Here is a 23,701-nt window from a genome sequence, read left to right as displayed (position 1 = left end):
CTAATTTACGAGGGCTCTAAGATCATGTTCTTTCAGGCCTTCTCAGCAGTGGTGATCCCAGATACGAAAATCTTATGAGACTGTCAAGAGAAGACTGAGGGATCTTGGGATTCAGTACTCCCTGAGATATCCGGCAGTGCTTCGCAACACCTTAGATGGATCTATACATCTCTTTGACACATCGGAGAAAGCAAGAGACTTTGTGGACAAACTAACCTAATTTGAACAATTTTAGTATGTATAAATAGTGTTGTTTGGGTATGTGTTTATCATTCTGTAAAGCAAACGGAGGAAATCAGGTTGGAGCTTTATTTTTCTTTTTTTTCCTCTATTGATAATAATTTGGTTTAAACTATGTCTTACGGTGGTTAAGATGTACATTTTCAATTTCTCAGTTAGGATATACCAATGGATGGGTGGGGTATTTATCTCCCCCTTTTGTTATAAAAGAATATTTTTTATTCATATCGATATTCTACGGTGTGTTTACTCTTTTCCGCTTGTGTTTGCGGTGCGACTCTAGCTGGGAGAAGTGAAGGTGGTTGGGGTGGTTAGATGCCTATTTATGGGCAGTTTGGGATGGATAGTTGCCCCCTCTGGGCAGGTAGTGAGTTCTCCTACTCAGCCCTGTTGGCACTTTATATGTTGGTTTGTTCTTTGGTTTTTGTTGTTTTTAATTTTTACTAGTTTTGTGGGTTTGTTAAATGTAGTGGTTTTAGTTTATATAGTTTTTAATATTTTAATATCATGTGACACTAAGGGTCAACAGTTTGTGGTTCAGGTTCCTCCTCTCTGCAATTTAAACGTAATTGCAGAAGATTATGGTTAATGATTTGATTAAATGGTGTATCTGGAATATCAAGGGAAGTCACTCACCAATTAAAAGGAAGAAGGTACTCTTGAGTTTTAGAAAGGAGAAGGTGGATATTGCTTTGTTACAGGAGACACATTAGATGACAAGGAGCATCTGAAATTACAGCAGAATGGCTTTGACCGAGTTTATTTTTCATCATTTAATACCAAAAGGAGGGGAGTGGCTATAGTGGTTAGGAAAAACCTCTCATTTAAATTGTTGGAATGTGTTAAGGATACATTCAGGAGGTTTGTAATTCTTAAAGCCTTGATAAAGAGGGAAGAATATGGTGTTTTAAATGTTTATTGTCCCCCAGCTCATCCCCTTAAATTTTTGGTAGATGCTTTTTCTAAACTGATAAGTCTCGAGTCCCGGCACATCATTATAGGGGGAGATTTTAACTGTCTCATGGATCCCACAGTAGACAGGTTGCCCAAAGGTCCCTCGATACCCTCTGTACAAACTAAACAGCTAGTGGGTCTGTGTGGGGAATTAGGATTAGTGGACGTCAGGAGGCATCTCCATCCTACAGGCAGGGATTTTACATTTTTCTCCAATCCGCACAGATGTCACATAAGGATTGATTTTTTTCTGACCCTTGCGGTAACCCTGGATCTGGTGGCATCTTGTATGATTGGTAATATTACCATCTCTAATCATGCTCCAGTATACCTTATGGTTAAGATTAAGGACGTTACAGTGGGTTCAAGGTACTGGCGAATGGATCCCTTTATCCTCATGGATAGTAAGTTTGTGGAGTATTTCTCTAGGGAATTTTGGGCGTTCCTAGACATCAACCTAGGCTTGGTTGATAGCTCATCCGTTCTCTGGGAAACTGCCAAAGCCAATGCTAAGGGATTGGTAATTTCATATTCCACCACTAGGAAGTGGCAGAAGGGTGAGCAACAACGTCTCCTTGAAGCACAGTTGAAGGCAGCCGAGAAAGCCTATTTTGACAGACCCTCGTTGGTCAAACTACAGAGGATTACAGCACTGCGGTCTGCACTAAATTCCGTGCTCACACAGACGGCAAAGAAGGAGCTGGCTTTTGCAAAACAAATGTTATATGAGCATGGTGACAAGCTAGGCAAACACTTAGCATGTCTTGCCAGAAAGAGGAGTGCCCCACAAACCATTACGGTGATTAGGGAGGGGTCTGGGAACCTAACATGTGATTCTAAAAAGATTAATGTGGCGTTCCAGAAATTTTACTCTAAGTTATACCAACCTGAGGATTGTGAGGAGGGGCAGGCCAAAATGGAATCCTTTTTTAGAGATCTGAAGTTCCCGGGTGTGATTCCCGAACAACAGTCCTTTCTCAATGCCCCATTATCAGAGCAAGAAGTGCAGGAAGCTGTGAGGCAGCTTCAGAGTGGAAAGGTGCCCGGTCCTGATGAACTTCCCAGTGAATTCTATAAAGAATTTATAAGTATATTGTCAGGCCCGATGCTGAATATGTTTAATGATTCATACAGTCATGATTGTCTCCCACCATCTCTGAGAGAGGCCAATATTTCACTTATCCTTAAAAAAGGGAAGGACCCAGAAGACTGTGCTTCATACAGGCCCATCTTGATCTTAAATGTGGACTTTAAAATCCTCCCTCCTCTCTAAGTCTCACACGTTAAGGCTGGACACTGTGTTACCTTCTATTATTAAAGAGGATCAGATGGACTTTATAAACAGTTGCAGATCCTCCAATAATGTTAGGAGGCTGCTTAATGTAATTCAAGCTTGCCAAGAGCAGTCAATGCAGGGATTGGTGATTTCTTTAGATGCAGAGAAGGCATTTGACCGAGTTGAGTGGCCGTATCTTTTCTATACTCTAGAGCGGTTTGATTTGGGTGAAGTCGTCATAAGATGGGTAAAGGTTCTCTATGGTGTACCTCTAGCGGCGGTCATTACCAATGGGGTACGATCAAGCAACTTTAATATTTTTTAGGGGCAGCTGGCAGGGCTGTCCCCTTTCGCCATTGCTTTTTACATTGGTGATTGAACCATTGGCAGAGGCTATTTGTGGGGATCCCAGTATGTCAGCTCCAGAAGTGGGGTCCAAATTACATAAGGTCTTGCTGTATGCAGATGATGTCCTAATTTCTTTTGGCAAATCCAGCAGTTTCACTGCCTCACCTGATACAATGCATTTGCGCATTTGGCGCTTTTTCAGGGTATAAGATTAATTTTGCTAAATCAGAGGCTATGCCTATGGGTGGTCTTACAAAAGTGTTGGCTGTTGAGAATGACTATAGATTCCCATTTAGGTGCTCACAGGGAGGTTTTGTGTATTTGGGCATATTCATTACTCCAGTTCTGGATTGGCTGTTTAAAGCCAATTTTACTCAATTATTTGGAAAAATTAAACAAGATCTTCAAAGATGGGAGGCACTTCCAGTCTCATGGTTGGATCCGATAGTGCTTATTAAGATGAATATCCTCCCTCATTTGCTATACCCTATAAACAAATACTCAGGAGGCTGTACAGCTGGTTCAGCTCCTTTATTTGACATCGTAAGCGGCCCCTCATTAAATTAGCCAAACTGCAGTTGCCTCACAGACTGGGGGGAGTGGACCTTCTAGACATTAAAAATTACCAATTAAGTTCGCTTTTGACCTACGTGAGTGATTGGGGTTGTGGGGATCCTCTTTTAATATGGCTAGATACAAAGCCTCCCAGGCAAGATGCCCCCTTACCAGTTTGCTGTTTTTGGACAAGATGAGGACAGGTAGGGAATATTGCCATAACCCAATAGTCATCAATACTGTTAAAGCATGGAGGGCAATTCGGCAGAGGGAAGGCAATATTGGCAAAACATCTTTGTTTGCACCTTTAGTGGATATGCCAAGTTTTCAACTGGAGATGATAGATTCAGGATTTAAATGTTGGGCAGCTAAGGGTGTGTCTTGCATGAGAGATTTATTTGAGGGAGGCATAATGATGTCCTTCGATCAGTTAGTACGGAAGTACGAGTTATCTAATAGAGATCTCTTTCATTTTTTTCAAGTTAGGGATTTTATTCAAAAAAAGACCACACTTTTAACTGATCCCTGCAAATCTGACATAGAGAGGGGGTGCTAAGTGCTTAGAGTACACTCTCTGTCAGTACTTTATATCATCAATTGGGGGGTGCCAACTCAGATGAGTCTGATCGACTCTGCAAGATGTGGGAAAGCGAGCTGGATGTTGAAGTTTCCTCAGAGGCATGGGAGGATATTTGGGAGAATGCAAGGAAGATATCAATGTGCAATAGGACCCATGCTTTATAGTAGAAGATTCCCCACAGGGTCCACTTGGCTCCAGACCATTTGTCATAATTTAAGCCAGGGGTATCTTCAGCATGTCCCAAGTGCAAGGTCTGTATGGGTGCTCTTACCCATTGTCTTTGGTCTTGCGATAGGCTTCAAACATATTGGAGTGCTGTGGTAGGCGCAATGGAGAGGCACTACCCACTGTATTTCCTGCAGATGTGCATAAGAAAAACTTTTCAATATTCTCACGTTCTGTGCAAGAAAGAATATCTTGCTAGGTTCAGCATCCGAAAACCCCCCAAGCCTGTCAAGTTGGCGGAAGATTGTTATGGAGCATATTTCCCTGGATTTTCTCACAAATATGGGACACCATAAAACTGAGAATTTTTATAAGACATGGCAGCCGTTTTTGGAATACCTGGACACAGATTTATCTGCCACACTAACAAGGGCTTTGATATAGCCATAACATTGTGTTTCACAAGTCCAATATCCAGGGTGGAGGAACTGCAAATGAATGAGCGTGTTGTTTGGCTGGGCTGAGTTATTGCTATTTATTTGTTTATTGTTAGTTATGTATTTATTTAGTTAAGTAGCTAGTTTTGACTTTTTTTTAATTTTATATTTTTCTATATATGTTTATACATTTGTCTATGAGGGTGGGTTGGGGATTTTTTTTATTATTTGGGGTTTTTTTACTGTTTGAATCGCATTGTTTTGTACTTGTTGTGATATTAAAAAATCTATTTTTTCTCAATAAAAATATATTATAAAAAAAAAGATGTAGAGGCACTCAAGGCAATGCAGGGGAGATTTACACTGATGAAACCAGAAATTTGGCTGTACATTTGGAAAGACTAGATTTCTTTTCACTTAAAAAAAGGTTAAGTGGTGACCTAATTGACGTCTTTAAAATTATGAAAGGTTTTGATGGAGCTTATACAGAGTGAATGTTTACTCTTGTGGGGAAGAGCACAATTAAAGGCCACCAGTATAAGACAGTCACCAAGAAATTCAATCGGGAATTCAGTAGAAATATTTTTATTCAATGATGAAAATATTCAATACATCACCAAAGGCAGTAGTTCAAATAAATGACATTTAAGGGGAAAAGAGAATTGGTAGTTATAACAGTAGATTTAGAGGGAAAAGATGGCAGGAGGGTCACAGAAACATAAAAACTGGTTAGGCTGAATGGTCTGTTTCTGTGCCATTAATCCAATGCAATCCTGTGTTATTGGGAGACAGCAACTTCTCCCGAATAGAACAGGTATTCGTTGAGTAGTTTCATCATGTAAAAACAGCCAAAATTGTAGAGGAGTGTAATCATGCACATACAAACTGGAATGAAGGTTGGTTTTATTCTCAAGTTTTTGAGTAGGAAGTATTAATTTGCATAAGACATTTTAACAGTTCTTAAAAAGTCAGTCTCTGTTATAACAAGAGAAACAAATTCTGTATTTCTCATCTGACACTACATTGATCCCCAGTAAATCAATGGCTGAATATGCAAAGAGCCATTAAGATTAAGAAATACCCAGATTTGATAACTGTCCTGCCTCATGATAACGCAACAGATAATGTTCTGAAATTGGTTCTGGGACTTGTGAGCTAAGGGGCAGAAAAACGCACCAGAGTTCTCATTCCTGTTTACGCTCAATTGTCATGCTAGAAATGCACACGTGTGAATGTTGGATGAAAACAGGACTGAGCTAAGCTGTGCAGTTAAATTAACTGATACTCCTCATTGTCAAAGCTCACATTGAAACAACTGGCTCACACAGAATCAGAATCAAACCACATTCAGCAGAGAGGCAAACTCTTGGAACATTCAAAAGTACTCCTGTTTTTGTAAAGGAGACTTTAATGGATCCTGACCTGATGTAAATAAGATTTCAGGTTTTAGATGCCAGTTGTTTTGGTTTCTCGCTTTGGAACCATTTTTATATTTTTTTTGTTCTTTCATCTCTCCCTAGTGGTCGCAATGGCAAGATTCGAGTTCTATCCTTCAAGACTGGAATTATCACTTTGTGCAATGCAGAGGTGGAGGAGAAATATCAGTGTAAATATCAAACATAAAGGTGGAAAGAAAGATTTGTGTTTTTTCCATCATCTTGTTACATTTCCCAGAGCATGTCAAAGTGCTTCACTTTCAATGTATTAGTGGTTTAGTATTATGTAATGTGACAGGATAAATTAATCACCTCAGACACTCCTGGGTAGCAGGGAATACAATATGATTGAATTTTAAATCCAGTTTGAAATGGAAAACAGTGGTTCTAAGACTAATATTTTAAATTTTAAAAGAGCTATGAAAAACTGAGCTATCTGAAGTGAATTAGAATTCTAGGCTAGAGCATATATCAATAGGGTTGCAGTGGCAGACATTTAAAAGGATATCTCAAAATAATCAAAGTAAGTAGATTTGTATGATAAAGAAAAACTCTAATGGGAGGGCTCACCATTAACTAAAGAAATTACAAAACTATCAAATTTAAGGAAAAAGCTTATAATTTTGCAAAGTGGCAAGTCAGATGTTTGGAGAGAATATAAAAGGCAGCAGATAAAGACTAAGGGTTAAAAAGGAGGAACACACTAGAGTAGAAGAGAAGGCAGCTGCTGAAAATGTGTTGCTGGAAAAGCGCAGCAGGTCAGGCAGCGTCCAGGGAACAGGAGAATCGACGTTTCGGGCATAAGTCCTTCTTCAGGAACTTATGCCCGAAACGTGATTCTCCTGTTCCCTGGATGCTGCCTGACCTGCTGCGCTTTTCCAGCAACACATTTTCAGCTCTGATCCCCAGCATCTGCAGACCTCACTTTCTTCTAGATGAGAAGGCATTCTAGCAAAGTAAAAACAAATAGCACAAATTTCTAGAGGTATTTAAAAAGAAGAAAAAGTCAGTAAAGTGAGTGTTGGTCATCTCAATAGTGGGAATGGAAAGGTAATAATCAGCTCCCAGGTGAGATTCCCCAAGTTATTAAGCTCCCAGACGGATATCCAATATTATTAAACTCCTGCACGAGGAGTGATGAACTGGTTCCCCTCTTTATTCACTTGGTCTCTCAGTTGATCACAGCAAGAATTTGAAAATTTGAAAAAAGGGAGATTTCCTTTTCTCCCAGGAACGAAGTTACCTAAGCTTTCTTCAATTAGCAAATCAGTAAGTTATTAATTACTGAACATGAAAAGAAAGAATAATGCAACACCCATACACACAGATTAGGAAAAAGAAGTGACTCTAAAAAAGATTAAAGTTAAAAGATATATAGATCAGTCTCTCAGGATCATTTGTGACGAATGGATAGTTGGTGAACAGTTGTTTTTAAGATATTTGACTTTACAGTTTGTTTGCCTGGTTCCCTTTGACAGCTGTCAGCATTCACATCGAGGGAGTCATTTTATGTCCTATTTTCTTGAGACTTCCTTTGGTAGCTAGGTGGCATCTAACACTCAGAGGAAAAGAATAATTTTACTTGTGGCACAGGGGTAAACTGGTGGGTAGTTCTTCAACTGTGACCTTCACAACCTAGCCTGATACACATCAGTACCTCAGTTTACTAGCACACCTTCTTCCATGAAAACACAAACATCAGAGTTGGAACCCATTTTGAAATCTTTTTTTTGATATATTCCTGGAAGTTGATGCCTTTCTGCTAAAAGGGTTTATGTAGTCAGCTGACTCATTATCTTTCCCTATTATGTGTCTGTCTCTGCTTGAGGTATCCCACACACTCATCAGGTATAACATGCCATGAGTCCCACATAGGACTTTGCCAGACAGGTCTGTAATTTATGTTTGTCTTTCGACTTGCTCAAAAAAACACACATTTTGGAAGTAAAAATTAGAAAAATGACTATAGTACTTCAGGGCTCTAATCTGCCATTGAGGTAATAGGAGATTATGGGGAAATAGCAGATAAAGTGAACAAATTGTTTGCTTTTATCTTCACTGTAACATACAAAAAACATTCCAAAAGTATATATTTCCTAGTCAAGGTGGTGTGTGGCTTGGAGGAGATCTTGGAGGAGGTGATGTTCCAACATATATGCTTTGTTCTTCTAGAAAGTAGGGGTCAGAGGTCTGGAGGATGCTGTTGCAGGAATCTTGGCCCATTACTGTACCTCTTTTAGACACTGCATAGCAGAGGTGAAAGGATTGAATGTTGAAAGTAATGCATGGGGTGCCAATCAAGCAGGCTGCTTTGTCCTAGATGGTGTCAAGTTCTTTATGTGCTGTTAGTGCTGGACTCATCCGGGCAAGTGGAGAGTATTCTATCACATACATGTCTTGTGAATTGTAGTTTGTAAATGAGCACTGGTGTTGTAAAGTGAAAGGGTGGGTAAACATATCCTGACTAATCTTGACAAGTTTGTGGTAATTCTTTTTAATTCATGATGTGGAGGTGCCGGTGTTGGACTGGAGTGGACAAAGTTAAAAATCATACAACACCAGGTTATAATCCAACAGGTTTATTTGGAAGTACTAACTTTCAGAATGCTGCTCTTCCATCAGGTCACTAGTGATTAGTTACCTGATGAAGGAGCTGTGCTCTGAAAGCTAATACTTCAAAGCAAGCCTGTTAGACTATAACCTGGTGCTGTGTGATTTTTAATTTCTGAATTCATGCATGTTTCATGATGAGATTAAAAAAGGGCCAAGGTTCAGAGAAAGGTCCAACACAATATTATTGAATACTTTATCAAGGAAAAACAATATTTATCAGATTTGACTATAGTTAAACTCTACTAGACTCCCTCAAGCTCTTCACAGGACTCTTCAGTAAATAGTCTTAAAACTCAAAATAAACAGTCTCAATTCTACACTAGCTATCTATTTCTAACATGCTTCTGAGGATTCACTATACCCTATCCATAGGTCCTTACTGCTGTATTTGAGCTATTTGTCTGAAAAGACTGGTACTACCCATCCAATAAGCTGGAACAGTGGTCTTAAAGAGTTGGTTGATGTTCCAGGGTCTGCAGTTATCAATTGGGGCTTCTCCTTTTGTCTAGTACTAGTTCTGGTCTTCATGTTGTCTCACTGAAGTGGTCTCGCTGGCCCTGGTCAGTATGATGCTGCTCACCACAAGGCACAAGGAGCTGGAGACGCTGTGCAGCTCGGCTGCAGGTCAAATTTGCTCCTGGAGAGGCCATTGAAGAAGGTGCAAAAGTAAAGAGAGCTGGGACTCCACGTTGCCCTGTTTATCCCTCTCTTTGCACGTTTCTCAAAGATTATGATTTGAGTCCAATGCTAGCGTCAGGTTAGGGCAGAAAGATCCATGAAAGTGACTACTTTCCATATTTGGAAATTGCAGAACATGGTTTTGAACTTTCAAGTGCTGCCCTTGTCAGTCTTTGCCTTTAGCCTCCTACTGAGCTAGATGCCACCTAGTTCTTCTAACAAAGCAGGTTCACTGGAGGTGGAGACAATGGTTCGTTCTGAAACAATGTGGCCATTCACATTTTGCCAGGCAGTTCCAAGCCTGTCTAGTTTCGATGGAAAGTTGATTGTCCAAAGCTTGGCTGCATGAATACAGTCTGTTCTAGCTCAGCAGTTTGCAAATTGCAGAGATCAGCTAGGTTTAAACTTGGCTTCCACATTTCAAGTCTTTATCCATTTTCATGAAAAATGTCAATATTTCTGTAACAATCCTAGAGGTCACCTGACCACACTAGGAACTCAAAAGGTGAGTTACTCATCACAGAACTCCCAGATTCCAACTTGCTTGTGTAGTATATATGTAGCTGGTCCAGTTCCATTTCTGGTCAATGATAATCCCCAGGATAGTCATTGCCTGGCATTTCTGTGTCATGAATATTACTTGTCATTGATCAGCCCAAGCCTAAAGTTGTCCAAGTCTTACCAAATACAAACACAAGCTGCCATAGTGTCTGAGAAGTCACCAATAGTGCTGAATATTATGTAAACATCTGCAAACATCCCCACCTCTGATCTTATGTTGAAGGAAAATTCATTGATGAAGCAATTAAAGATGGTCAGGTGTAAGACACAACCTAAGGAACTCCACAAGTGATGTCCCACAGTGGAGACAACTGATCTTCAATTACAAACATTTTCTTTTGTGCTAGGCATGATACAAACCAGTCGAGTGTTTCTTCCCAATTCCCATTGACTCCACTGTTGCCGGAGCTACTCGATGCCACACTCTTATCAAATGCTGCCATCCAGAGCAGTCACTCTCACTTCACCTGTGGAATGCAGCTCTTTGGTCCATATTTGGACAAAGGTTGTAATGATAGGATGGTCATTGGCTAGGTCGGATTTGCTCTGCCTTCAGAGGACAGGACATATCTAGGTAATGGATTAGTGGTGCTGGAAGAGCACAGCCGTTCAGGCAGCATCCAAGGAGCTTCGAAATCGACGTTTCGGGCAAAAGCCCTTCATCAGGAATCTAGGTAATGTTCACATTGCCAGGAATATACCAATGATGTAGCTGTCCTGGAACTTGTCAATTTTAAAGGTCTAACATAATTGTGCTTTTGATTATCAATATGAGCGAAGTTACCAAAAGTTTATTTTATTACTAATCATCTTTAAATGCACTGATATTAGAATTGCAAAATCAAAGACATGCAATAGGGAATATTCCTCTCAGATCAAGACTCATATTGAGAATGATTGGGAGATTTATTATTCACATAATGATACCTCAGATTGGAGTGCTTAATATGGTAGTTTAGGGACAGCTTAACTTACACTTAAGCTTTACTGTTACTAAATTATGACTGTTGAGAAGGCAGAACAAGGGTTTTAATCATAGTCCATTGTTGCACCAGATCAAGAATATTTAATGGGCTAAGTGCAGAGGGAACATTATCTGTATCCAATCTACATTCGATCTGTCTTTGGCTATACTTAATGCTGATACTGGACGGATAAAGCAAGAACGATTTCATATCCCATCACAAATGTGCCTTACTTTATTGGGTTCACAGACTGTCAGTCCTTAAAATATTCACTCTGAAGTATTTCAAATGTTATGCAATTACTAGCTCTATTATCGAGTACACCAATACAAGTAAAAATATGTACATAAAATTATAATAATCTGCGCACTGCAAAAACCTATATGTGTTGAAGGGGTTGGGGAGGTGCTCAAAGGTGAGATAGTGGGGAGGAGCTCAAAGAAAGACAATTCAAGTGCAACCATACAAGATGGAATCATGCCCTTTAATTACTCAACTAAGAGTACCACGTTTGAATGTATTTTACAATATTGGCTGCATTTCAAAAGTATTTAAGAGATTGTGAAGACATCCTTTGGTCATGAAAGGTACATTATAGATGCAAGTTCTTACTTCTCACTTCCGGTCTCTTCACCATTTAGTCCGCCTATCAGCCCCCAGAATCATCTCCGTAAGTTAATGACACATCAATGCTGCCCTGAAAGAAGCCACTACATAATCACCTGTTTGTATCTGGTTGTTTTATCAAATGTAACATCCTGATATTCATTCCCTCTATAGACTTGTACAAGCAAGTGAGTGACTCAGCAAGCCTGTGTAATCAGCGCCACCTCAGCCTTCTCCTACATGAAGCCATTCAGATCCCACGCCAGCTTGGTGAGGTAGCAGCATTTGGTGGAAGCAATGTGGAACCCAGTGTCAGGAGCTGCTTTCGGTTTGTAAGTCCATCATGAGGTTTTTTTTCCACGGGAGAATGAGTGGGTTTAAGAGCGGCACTAACCTGAGAAATGTCAGACTGGGGAATATTGTGGAAATGCTGATACAGGAATGCATTTGTTTGCAATTTGTTCATGTTCAAGTGTAACCCACGTTCCAGTTCACATTCTGGCGTTAAACCTTTATTTATCCCTGCTCCCATCATCAGTGAAATTAGTAACTCAGAAATTTCATGACCAACTCAAGATTCAGCATCAAAGCATAAATAAACAAAAAGAATTGGTTTTGGAAAAATTCATGTAGTTATCCAAATGTAAATTGGAGCAATTAAACCTGCTAATCTGAGGTCATAATTAGCCTTCGAAAGGGACTAATCTTTGGACTTGCAGAAGATAAATCTTGAGCTTTGCAACTGAAGTACTTGTTGGATATTATCCCCTTAAAAAAGGAATGTCACAGACCTTTGCTCTAAAACCCTGGTTTAGTTTTGAGTGGAGTTTAAATCCGCAGGAATGAAATTCTTTAAGAAATTCAAATACTAGCTGCATTTGTCTGTAATAAATGACCTACAAATTACATCGTAGCCTCACAACCCAAATATTTCACAGCTCCCTGTTCTCAGAATCCACAGCTTGATAGTAGCACTTTACAGGCCTGCCCTTAGGGATGGTGTCTGAGCATTGTGTGTCCCTAACAGGATCATTGCCAAATTCAGGAATCGGAGCTCCAAAGATCTCGCTGAAATCTATCTGTTCATACTTACAAATTAGTTGGTACACCAAGATTTCACTTATCTATGTGCAGTAACATAGGAAACATAACAATGTAAATTTACCACAAGTCTCCTCCCCCTAGATAGACGCTGCAGTGAGCACAAAATTCCATGCACCGAAAATACTGATGGACTATTTTCAGCTCCCAGACAGGTCATCTAGATCCATGATCATGCTGAGACACATCAACAGCACAATTTAAGACCCCTTCTTATGACTTTCTATTTTAATGAGATGTATTTTAATGAGATTTTATATTTTAATGAGGCTCTCCATTTTAATCAATGTTTCTAGCACTCAACATTTTTTTCTCATAATTGTGCAGTTTGTAGTGCAGCCATTTGTTTTAACATTTCCTTCTTTTTAAATCTCAATTTATTTTGCATTTTTGCCATCTCGTACAATTTAACCTCTTAAAAAATTCTTATTCCCTAAACCTTAAAATGTAGTTGCCCTTCCAAGAAGCCTATTCTAATCTCGTTTCACTTGCCTTTTTGATTTAAATTTTCCCAACATCCCTAGTAATCCTCACTGGGATATCTCAGTGAAGGTCAACCTGTGGTACAATTGACTTCTGCTCTAGAATTGACCTTCATGCCTCACGAGTCAGAAACCTACTGTTCTACACTGTGGGCTGAATTTTCCTCACCTATAATTTCAAGTATCCTTTTCCTCTCTATTACATGTAAATTACACGAGAGAAGCTTGACCCGGCAACTCACTCCAGACATCCAATACTCTCAGGCAAGATAGTGGTAATCCTTGGAGCACTGCAAAAAGCCACTTTCTGGGTGATAATACTCTCTTTCATTAGACTTCAGTACTAAAAGCTGTCCATCTGCTTATACTTTCAAAACACATGCCATGACATTTTCCAAATATATTTTCCACATGTCACCAAGTCATAGTATGAAGAAGGATATATTCACTTTAATAATTTGGTGTGAAATTATATCCTTTTTATGAGCCACTGACAATCTGTCTGTATCATGCCAGTTGAAAGAACCTATCACACGTGAGGCTAATTGCACTGGGCTCAAAGCAGGGCAGAAAGCCACGGCAGTTTATTTCAAAAGTGGCTTCAGGATTGGAGATGGTCGGGTATCATTCAGGTGAGCTAGTGAGCTCAGAAGTAATAACCTTTCTTAATCTAATTCACAACTTCTTGAGTTCGTTTCACAGACTCTGACTTCTTCCCTACTTCAGTGATTCTGGCATGAACACTGACTTCTATGTGTTCTCTACTTCTCAAAGTAAATATTTATACTGACACCTAGAATTAAAATCCCCATTCAATCATCCATTATCACTGCAATCAAATTTTTTTTTCCATCCCATTCCAACAATCCATACATGATGTCATACAATTTCATATCATGATTTTTTTTTCTATTAGGTAAAACTTTCCAGAAGCAAAACCTTGTAATTTTTTTATTATTGTTGAGAGTTACCCTTTGCCGATTTAATAAAGCACAACCCTTCCTGTTACACTGAATACTAGAATTTCCCATCAGCATTCTTTCAATGAGTCTGGTAATCCTTTTAAAATAAATAGTTTAAGCTGCACATCAGCATAACACAGATCAGACAACCTAGCTAGAGGCTATGTATAGAGTCTAGACTTGAAGATCATGCCAACAGAATATCTGTAGTATGTTCTTTACCGTACTATCTCCAGGTTAATGATAAACCAGTAATTCAAGCCACCCACTTCCTGGAGTGGATGAAATTGGAGCCCCAGTCGATGGTTTGGTTGCCGGTCCTACATCGTTTAATAACTTCAGAAGCTGCAAAACACCAAGCCAAATGTCACATCTGCAAGCAATGCCCAATTAAAGGCTTTAGGTAGGTACATACAGCCAATTTTCTTTATATTTACCCTTTTTTTTCTCAATTAAGCCATACAGTTAAATAAAGATCCTGTTTCTCCATTCCTCTCTGATGTTATTATACCCAGTGGATATATTGAAGAGGAGTAAGCTGTGTAATGACTTTTCTTGCATTATTTAATGCTGGATTTTTTTCTTGCATTATTTAATGTCGGGGTTTGATTCTGGGCTAAACTGGAGTTAGCATAAGCACAATTACTAATACCAAGCCTATATATTCAAATTAATTGTTATTCTTCATTATCAGTGATAAAAATATCAGGTTTAGGACTTCCCAAACCTTTAGAGGCCTATTGGCTTAACATTATTTTTCAACTTTAAGATGCAGAGAATTACACAGAATTGGCAGCACAGAAATAATCGTTATCGGTTATGCTTCAGATAGACTGTTTTGAGCCTTTCTTCATCTCATTCTTTCAACAGAACTTTCTATTCCTTTCTCCTTCTTGTTTATCCACTATCCCATTAAATACATTGACGCTATTCACATCAAACACTCATTAAGTATTAAGTTCCTAATTCTAACCAATCACTGAGTTTCCTGAGGTTTCGCCAGACTGCCTGGCTGGATTTATTATGAACTATCTTATTTTATTGCTTCTAGTTATGGTCTTCCCCACAAGTGAATACTTTTTGTTTCTCATTTTTGTCTCTCTCTCCTCCGATAATATCTCTCTTTTTATCTCACTCACTCTGGTGTTTTTCCTTTGGTGTGAACATGGGGAGTTAGATGGGCTAGGCAGATTGCATAATTTCAGGAAGCAAATGTGGGAATAGACTTCAAGAAGTGAAATGGAAGGGGAAGTTCACAGAAAGTATACATAATCACTATCCTGTTGATTCATTTTCTGCAAACTGAGTGAATATTGTAGTGGATTTAATTTCTTGTTCACATACGCTGATAAATATTGGAAATGAATCCAGTCAACATTTCTTAATAGGGACACCACCATTATATCTAATCATCCTCTATATCCACTTGCACTTTTAAATCTTCATTCCTTCCAGTGCATCTATGCCTTGTCAAATCCAAGGAGAGAAAAGTAAACAGTTAACATGCCAAAACAGTCACTGCACTTGCACTGAGTTGCTATTTTTACCTGTGCTTGCTGCCTGTTTTGGCACTGAGCTCTTGTGCTTTAGTATATACATTGGCACTGTATTCCTTGCCACTGCTCAGACTGGCAAAGGACTGGTTACCTTGCACACTTATTGGTGCTTGTTGACAATATTTAGCAATCAAATATATCTCTTAGTGCGTGTTGACATTATTGGTAACAAAATATTCCTGTGTATAATTCTTTTAGTTGTTCCTGCTGCAGAATTGTTTTTCATTTGATTCTTGTTTCAAGTTCAATTTCTATTCCTCACTATCTCTAAAATCTGTCTTTTCTGCTTCAGATACCGCAGTTTGAAGCAGTTTAATGTTGACATCTGCCAAACATGTTTCTTGACAGGAAGGGCAAACAAGGGTCACAAACTACATTACCCCATCATGGAATACTGTGCCCCAGTAAGTAATATATATTACTACATATACCCACAAACAGCATTATGCCATCATGTTACACTGTTATAGCGATAGCTGGTAAAACACTGACCAATATAACTTTGTGCTTGATGAGATTTTAGTTATATGATGTTGGTTTCAATTTCCAAAGAAGACACTTCTCTGTTCAGCTGACACAATCAAGTGACTTTTGACTGAAAGCAATAATAACAACTCATTTGATACCCATAAAATCCCTACAGTAGAGATAGAGGCCATTCGGCCTATCAAGTCTGCACTGATCCTCCAAAGAGCACCCCACCCTAACCCCATACCCAGCATTTCCCATGGCTAACACCACCTAGCCTATGCATCCTTGGACACCACAGGGCAATTTAGCATGGCCAATCTACCTAACCTGCATATCTTTGGACTAAGGGAGGAAACCGTAACACCCAGCAGAAACCCATGCAGACACAAGGAGAATGCACAAATTCCACACAGTCACCCAAGGCTAGAAGTGAACCTGAATCCCTGACATTGTAAGGAAGCAGTGTTAATCACTATTCCACTATGTCACCCCAAAACTCTGGGCCTAAAATTACAACCACAATCTAATGCTATAACCAGTAACTTAATTGAGCTGCCTGCTAAGGTCATCATTTTAGGTATATTGTCTCACCCTTTTTTTTCTGGATCTCTCTTCACTACAAAGCATCTTAGCCAAAAAGGCAGCCAGGCAACCTGGTCTACTAAACCATTGTATTGACTGAAAGAAGGTGCATGACAGCACGTTTAGGAAGATTTGCTCCATTACTTTTTTCCTCCCTTTCTTTGCATCCTATTGCCAGAACTCTCTCCAGATCCACTTCCTGAAACCATCGTTGAAACCGAAGGCTCATGAATGAAAAGTTATGTTCTACAAGCATCCCAAAGTATGTCATGCAAAGGATAATTTCTCTACTTTCTAAACCAGCTGCGTAGGGAGGTGCTGGTATTTGGGGATGTCACTGGACTATTTATCCAGACAATCAGTCTAATATTCTGTGGTCATGGATTCAAATCCCACTATTGCAGCTGGAATAAAAAGCTAAACTGTAAATTGGCATGGAAACACTTCTGGCTCATTCATGTCCTTTAGGGAAGGAAATCTGCCAAACTTACCTGAGTCTGGGCTACACATGATTCCAGACCTATAGCAATGTGGTTTGCTTCTAACTACCTTCTGGGTAATTAGTGATGGTCAATGAATACTGACTGGCCTACAGTGCCTGCATTATCCGAATGAATGTAAAAACAGCTCAGAACAGTTTTTTTTAACTACATAATATAGCAGGAGAGCTGTATTGAGACTGATTCAAACTAATTCTAGTCTGGAATGTTACAGCTAACAGTGTGAAGAGACATTCATTTTGATTCAAACCCAAATCCCATCATTAAAAAGAGTTTAACTTAAGTGTATCAACTGGAAAGTAACTTTGTTTGCTTCTCCCCCAGACTACGTCAGGAGAAAATGTGCGGGACTTTGCCAAGACATTGAAAAACAAGTTCAGAACCAAGCAGTATTTCAGCAAGCATCCGCAAAGGGGCTACCTACCTGTCCAGTCAGTGATGGAGGGTGACAGCATTGACACGTAAGGCAGTCCCATCAGGATAATGTTTTCTCACTGTCGTCTTTTTGTCTCCATCTTGAATTAAAGCTTTTGAATGTTTTACTTCTTATGGCGAATAGATTTATTTGCAACATTATATGTAGCTTTTACTTTCTTGCCTCCTTGAAACTGTTAATGCATTGTTATGTGAATTCCATAGCCCTCCAACTGTCCATTCTTCCTACATGGGCCTACCCCATGGAGTGGTGCACCCACATCCTAACTGGCCTACTTGGCTAAAATCAGCTAATTCAGCCCCAAACATGTCTCTGTCCTCATTTATACAAGTTGCTAAATAGTTTGCATATCTACTGAATCAGTGAAAGTAGGTAAAGGAAATTTTATTTTACCTACAATACGTATCAGATATGTTGAATTACTACAGCTGGACTCTGTTGTTCATTCTAACAACTGTTACTATTAGAATGTATTGCCATTGGTTGAAAACTTTGCATAACACCTTAGAAATGATAGAAAACTTTCTGTTTGTCACTTAAGATGCCCCATTGATGCGGCAAAGTGTTTGACTCTTTAATTTTATTCAATAGGTAAAGATATCAGAAGCAAAAACAGATTGCTGGAGAAACTCAGCAGGTCTGGCAACATCTGTGAAGTGAAAGTAGACTTAATAATTTGGGTGCAGTTAGCCCTCTTCAGAACTGATTTTCTCTCTGCAGATGCTGCCAGACCTGCAGAATTTTTCCAACAATTTCAGTTTACATTTCTGATTTCCAGCATCCACAGTTCTTTCATTTATTTTGTAGGTAAAGAAATGTTATGGACCAGACCAAACTCCCTCAAAATATAATAAGTAGATAGCATAGACCTCAACTTTTTATTATTTTGAAGACAAGTGTAAGGCATTGTGTTCCAGATGCAATTCAATTGGTTAAACTACTTGGCTTGAAGCAACACACATTTTATTCTTCCTGTTGTTAAAATACAAACAAAAGAAAGAAGAATTGAAATAACAACTCAATTGGAAAACTGAAAAGAATAATATATTATTTAACTATTAAACAGTAACTGTTCCAATGTAGTAACATCCCATAAACACACACATGGCAAAGGCAAATTCAGTAAAATATATTGTCTCACAAGCAATTCTCCAGTCCAGGAAGAAAGAACATCGAGAGAAAACTCAGAGAGAGAGAGAGAGAGGGCCCTGATCTCAAAGTTGTGTTTGAAGAAACATTAGCTTTTGTCAAGGGTATTTTCTCTAACACCTTTATCAATCTCCAGTATTGAAGTGAAGGAGGCATTTTCAAAGTGGCCCTTTTCCTCTCACAGCTCCAGAACAGTTTAAAAATCAATTTGCCAGTTCTTGTTGATTTTCGCAGATCTGGGTCTTGACCAAATTTCCTGCTTTCCTGTTCACAAACCCATAATGCAGTTCTTCAGTCAGGGCATCATTTGTCCTTTAATACTCCATTCCACCCCATGAGAAGAAGTTCACATATGGGAAATTTAACATTGTTAATACAGAAGAAAGAAAAGAATATGATTCAAAGGGATTAATACAACACAAGGGTAAATGACATTTGGCTTACAGTAATTTTGTACATGTGCCTGAATTTTTCTGGGTATGACAACATAGGTTAACACACCCATATGAAACAAAAAGCTTAATGGTTTGTATAAAGCTTCACCTCATTTAATGTTGACTTGAATTGAATTGAATTTATTGTCACGTGTACCAAGGCATGGTGAAAAGCTTTGTCTTGCGACCAATACTGGCAGACCACAAAAGTAAGTAGCATAACTAAGTAAATAATAGATAAACAGCAGCAAAAACAAAAACACAGGTACAGGCCAATGTTAAGAGTTTGCGAGGCCATTCAGTATTCTAACAACAGTAGGGTAGAAACTGTTTTGAAACTGGCAGATGCGTGTGTTTGGGCTTTTGTACCTTCTCCCCAATCGTAGAGGTTGTAGAAAAGCATTGCCAGGGTGGGTTGGATCTTTGAGTATGCTGGTGGCCTTTCCTTGACAGCAGGCCTGGTAGGTGGATTCTATAGATGGGAGATTGGCCTTTGTGATTGTCCGGGCCAGGTTCACCAGTCTCTGTAACCCTCTCTGATCTTGAATGGTACAGTTGCCATACCAGGTAGTGATACATCCAGACAGAATGTTCTCGATGGCGCACCTATAAAGGTTGGCATGAGTATTCGCCATCATGCCAAATTTCCTTATCTGCCAGAAAAAGAAGAGACATTGTTGTGCCTTTGTAACCAGTGCGTCCACATGAAGAGTCCAAGAAAGCTTGTTGTGGATGACCACTCACAGGAGCTTGATACTCTCCACTCATTCCACCTCTGTGCTGTTAGTGTGTAGGGAGGCATGAATAACATTCCACTGAAAGTCAATAATGAGTTCCTTGGTTTTGCCAGCATTGAGAGCTAGGTTGTTCTCAGTGCACCATTTTTCTAGGTCTTCCACCTCCTGTCTATAGTCTGTTTCGTCGCCATTAGAGATTTGACCGACTATGGTGGTGTCATCAGCGAACTTGTAAATGGCATTAATCTGGTATTTGACAATGCAGTCATGGGAATACAGTGAGTACAGTAGGGGGCTGTGTATGCACCCCTAGGGGCTCCAGTGTTGAGTGTTAGTGATGATGAAACATTGTCCCCAATTTTCACTGATTGTGGCCTGTGGGTCAGGAAGCTAAGGATCCAATTGCAAAGAGTGTGGTTTAGTCCGATTAAGTTTAGTAATCAGACTCGAGGAGATAATACTGTTGAAGTCAATAAGTAGGATTCTTACGTAGCTTGGTGTCAAGATGTTCTAGGAGTGAAGGGCAAGTGATATGGCATCTCACATGGATCTGTTGGTCCGATAGGCAAATTGGAGTGGGTCAAGAGTAGTGGGGAGGCTGGAGTTGATTAATGCCATGACCAGCCTTTAAAAACACTTCATGACCACTGAAGTTAGGGTGACTGGGCAGTAGTCATTGAGACATGCTGCATGAGCCTTCTTAGCCACAGGGATGATGTTGGCCCTCTTGAAACAGGCAGTGACAGTGGCCTGCTGCAGGGAGAGGTTGAAGATGTCTGAGAAGACCTCTGCCAGTTGATCTGCATGTGCTCTGAGTGCACGGCCTGTACCCCGTCTGGTCCCATTGCTTTCCTTGGATTCACAGGTAGGAAAACTGATCTGACCTCTGATGCAGTGACTGTTGGGATAGGTTCGTCAGGACCTGTTGGAATAGGTGTTACCTCTCTGACAAAATTCTACTCAAAGCAGGCATAGAAGGCATTGAGACGATCTGGAAGGGATGTGTCATCATCTGCTATCTTGCACTGTCTCTTTTTAGAACCTGTGATGTTATTCAGTCCTTGCCATAGTCGCCGGATGTCTGTCTGGGTCTCTAGTTTGGATCGGTATTGGTGCTTGGCTGTCTTAATGGCTCTGTGAAGGTCATACTTGGATTCCTAATGTTTGAGTGGGTCTCCTGATCTGAAGGCCTCATGCCTGGTTTTTAGCAGATTGTATATGTCCTGGTTCATCCAGGGTTTCCTGTTGGGGAACACCAGATTGACTTCCTTGGTATGCAGTCCTCCACACACTTGCTGATAAAGTTTGTGATGGTGGTGGCATACCCGTCCATGGTACCTGTGGACTTTTGAACATGGCCTCATCAGCCAATTCTGGACAGCACTGGAGTCGATCCTCTGCCTCCTCCAACCAGCACTGGACCTGTATCCGTGAGGGGGTCTCCTGCTTGAGCTTTTGCCTGTAAACTGGGAGAAGAAGCATGGCATTGTGGTCGGAGTTCCCGAAAGGAGGACGGGGGCTGGAGCGGTAGGCATCCTTCACAGTGGTGTAGCAGTGGTCTAAAATGTTCGGGCCCTTGATGGGGCGGATAATGTTCTGGTGATACTTGGGCAACACCTTCCTTAGATTGGCTTGATTGAAGTCGCCAGTTACAATAAACAGGGCATTGGGGTATTCCGTCTCCAGGGTGTTAGTGGTGGAGTACAGCACATCCAGAGCTTCCTCAACCTTTGTTTGTGGCAGTATGTACACAGCAGTTAGTAGATAGAAGGGGCGGCATTTGATAGTGAGGAACTCAAGGTTTGGGGAGCAATGGCTGCCCAGGGTTGCAATGTCTGTGCACCACAAGTTGTTGATTAATGTTGACTCAAATAGAATTATAAGAGGCACTTGGGAATGCCCCTATAGAAGTCGCAATATCGAGTTTGTACATCAAGGGAAGCTCTTTGTACATCCCCATTTTTGTATCACCATATAAATAAGTAGATATTGGACAATATAAATATGCTTTGTCACAGGGACACTGGATCCTCTTAGAGCAGCTGATACTATTGAACCTAAAAACGTAGCAACAACAGATTCAAAATGTTTCCTCAATGTCTATTTTATGTTTCAGGCCTGCCTCATCCCCAATGTTACCACATGCAGATACACATTCCAGAATTGAACACTATGCTAGCAGGTAAGTTGATGGAAACTGTCAGAATTCTTCATTAAAGATGTGGGAAATCAATATTTGATAAATGTGATGAGCTCTTCCTCTTCTACTGACATTAATTTATATCATTGACATGCCTTTATAGCAATTCACAATTTTTAGGGCAACACTTAATCTTGTGTGCTCACCAAGACTTTAGACTTACAATTTACAAAAGTGAAATGTGTCCAGTTTCCCTTGTCTTTCTTGAGAGCTGTGTCCAGCAGCTTGGTGATTGGATGGCCTTCAGGTTCCTGGATATCCTGTATCTTATTCATTCCTGATATTCTGGTTTCAGAGGAATATCCTTGCACCAATTGCAAGGAGAGTCTTGTCAGGCTTGTTATAGTTCAATGTTTTTGATCTCAGCATTTGTCTTCTGGTCCTTTTGGACATCATCTCATGGACTTGGCATAGCGCCATGATGCTTGGCTATGTATTCATTGCTCTAACCATCTCCATCTGCAGCTGTGGTGACCTCAAGGCAATGGCCCATAGGAAGGACTCAGTCTCATCCAAAAAAGCGGTAGTTTGGAAAATAGCTGAAGGGTGAAAATAGCACATTGTTATAATTATTAACCAGCTCTTGCACGTACTCAGGCCACTTCTGTTCATGCTCAGGCTGCAAGATTTACAGACAGTCCTGCAATGTACAGTTCAATCATTTGCACTGTTCAGCCTTTGGATAATAAGGGTTGGTACATCACTTGGTAGGAATGATGAAGGGTTTATGCCTGAAACGTTGACTCTCCTGCTCCTCGGATGCTGTCTGATCTGATGAGCTTTTCCAGCACCACACTTTCTGACTCTGATCTCCAGCATCTGCAGTCCTCACTTGCTCCCAAAGAGGACAAGAGTCAGGGGAAGGTCTAACACATCTTTATTAAACACTTTATTAAGGAAAATGTTTATCAGGTTCTACTGTTGTACTTTAATTAAGCTCTATCAAACTCTACCAATCTCTTCACAGGGCTCTTCAGTCTTAACTCTCTAAGTGAACATTCTCAATTCAACACTAGCTCTCTATTTATGACACATGGTTTTAAGAATTTGCTACACTCTATCCACAAGTTCCTGCCAATGTATTTGACCTGTTTGTCTGAAAAGACAGGTAATACCTGTTCAGTAAGGCTGGGGCAGGCTGTTCCTGAGAATTTGAGGATTGGCTGATGTTTCACGATCTGCAGTCACCGATTTGGGGTTCCCCTCTCCTCTAGGGCTAGTTCTGGTCTTCTGGGTCTGATGATGCTCACCACAAGGTAGAAGATTCTCATTCTGGTCTTCAGACCATCTCACCATGGCTGTGTATCTGGAGATGCCTTTGAAGAAGGTGCAAAAAACAGAGTACTGGGATTTCAAGTTGCCCTTTTATCTATCACTTTGTGCCCTTCTCGAAGATTTTGTGATTTGTATCTGATACTAGCATGGAGCAGAGGCAGGAAGATCCAATGAGATGACTACTTTCCATATTTGGAGGCCACAGAACCTTTAACTGTCGAGTGCTATCCTTGTCACTCTATGTCTCTGGTCTCCCACTATACTTGAGTTCCTCCAAGTCTGTGTGATATGCTTCGAACAAAGAGGATTCACAGGAATTGGAAACAACAGTTTATTCTGAAACAATGTGTCCATTAGTACCTATCCAGGCAGTTCCAGGTCTGTTTGGTCTCAACGGGAAGA

At 40.1% G+C, this 23,701-nt stretch overlaps 1 protein-coding gene across 11 annotated transcripts in view; it reads left to right on the top strand.

Moving 5' to 3' along the window:
• drp2 (dystrophin related protein 2) overlaps window positions 1-23,701 on the top strand; it is a 518,740-nt gene that overhangs the window by 466,588 nt on the left and 28,451 nt on the right. For 10 of the 11 annotated variants that reach the window (XM_087992120.1, XM_087992121.1, XM_087992125.1 and 7 more), the window contains 6 exons: window positions 6,076-6,161; window positions 11,589-11,746; window positions 14,196-14,362; window positions 15,808-15,919; window positions 17,393-17,529; window positions 21,941-22,006. In XM_087992120.1, the coding sequence (XP_087848246.1) occupies window positions 6,076-6,161; window positions 11,589-11,746; window positions 14,196-14,362; window positions 15,808-15,919; window positions 17,393-17,529; window positions 21,941-22,006 (726 nt within the window). Of the gene's footprint in view, window positions 1-6,075; window positions 6,162-11,588; window positions 11,747-14,195; window positions 14,363-15,807; window positions 15,920-17,392; window positions 17,534-21,940; window positions 22,007-23,701 lie in introns of those variants that run through there. The other variant, XM_087992127.1, reaches the window with a different exon arrangement.

The sequence above is a fragment of the Chiloscyllium plagiosum genome, unplaced genomic scaffold, assembly GCF_037043375.1.
Source record: "Chiloscyllium plagiosum isolate Xiang-an unplaced genomic scaffold, Cpla_swu_hap1 HiC_scaffold_11, whole genome shotgun sequence".
Taxonomy (NCBI): domain Eukaryota; kingdom Metazoa; phylum Chordata; class Chondrichthyes; order Orectolobiformes; family Hemiscylliidae; genus Chiloscyllium; species Chiloscyllium plagiosum.
This window is presented reverse-complemented; position numbering and strand designations above follow the sequence as displayed.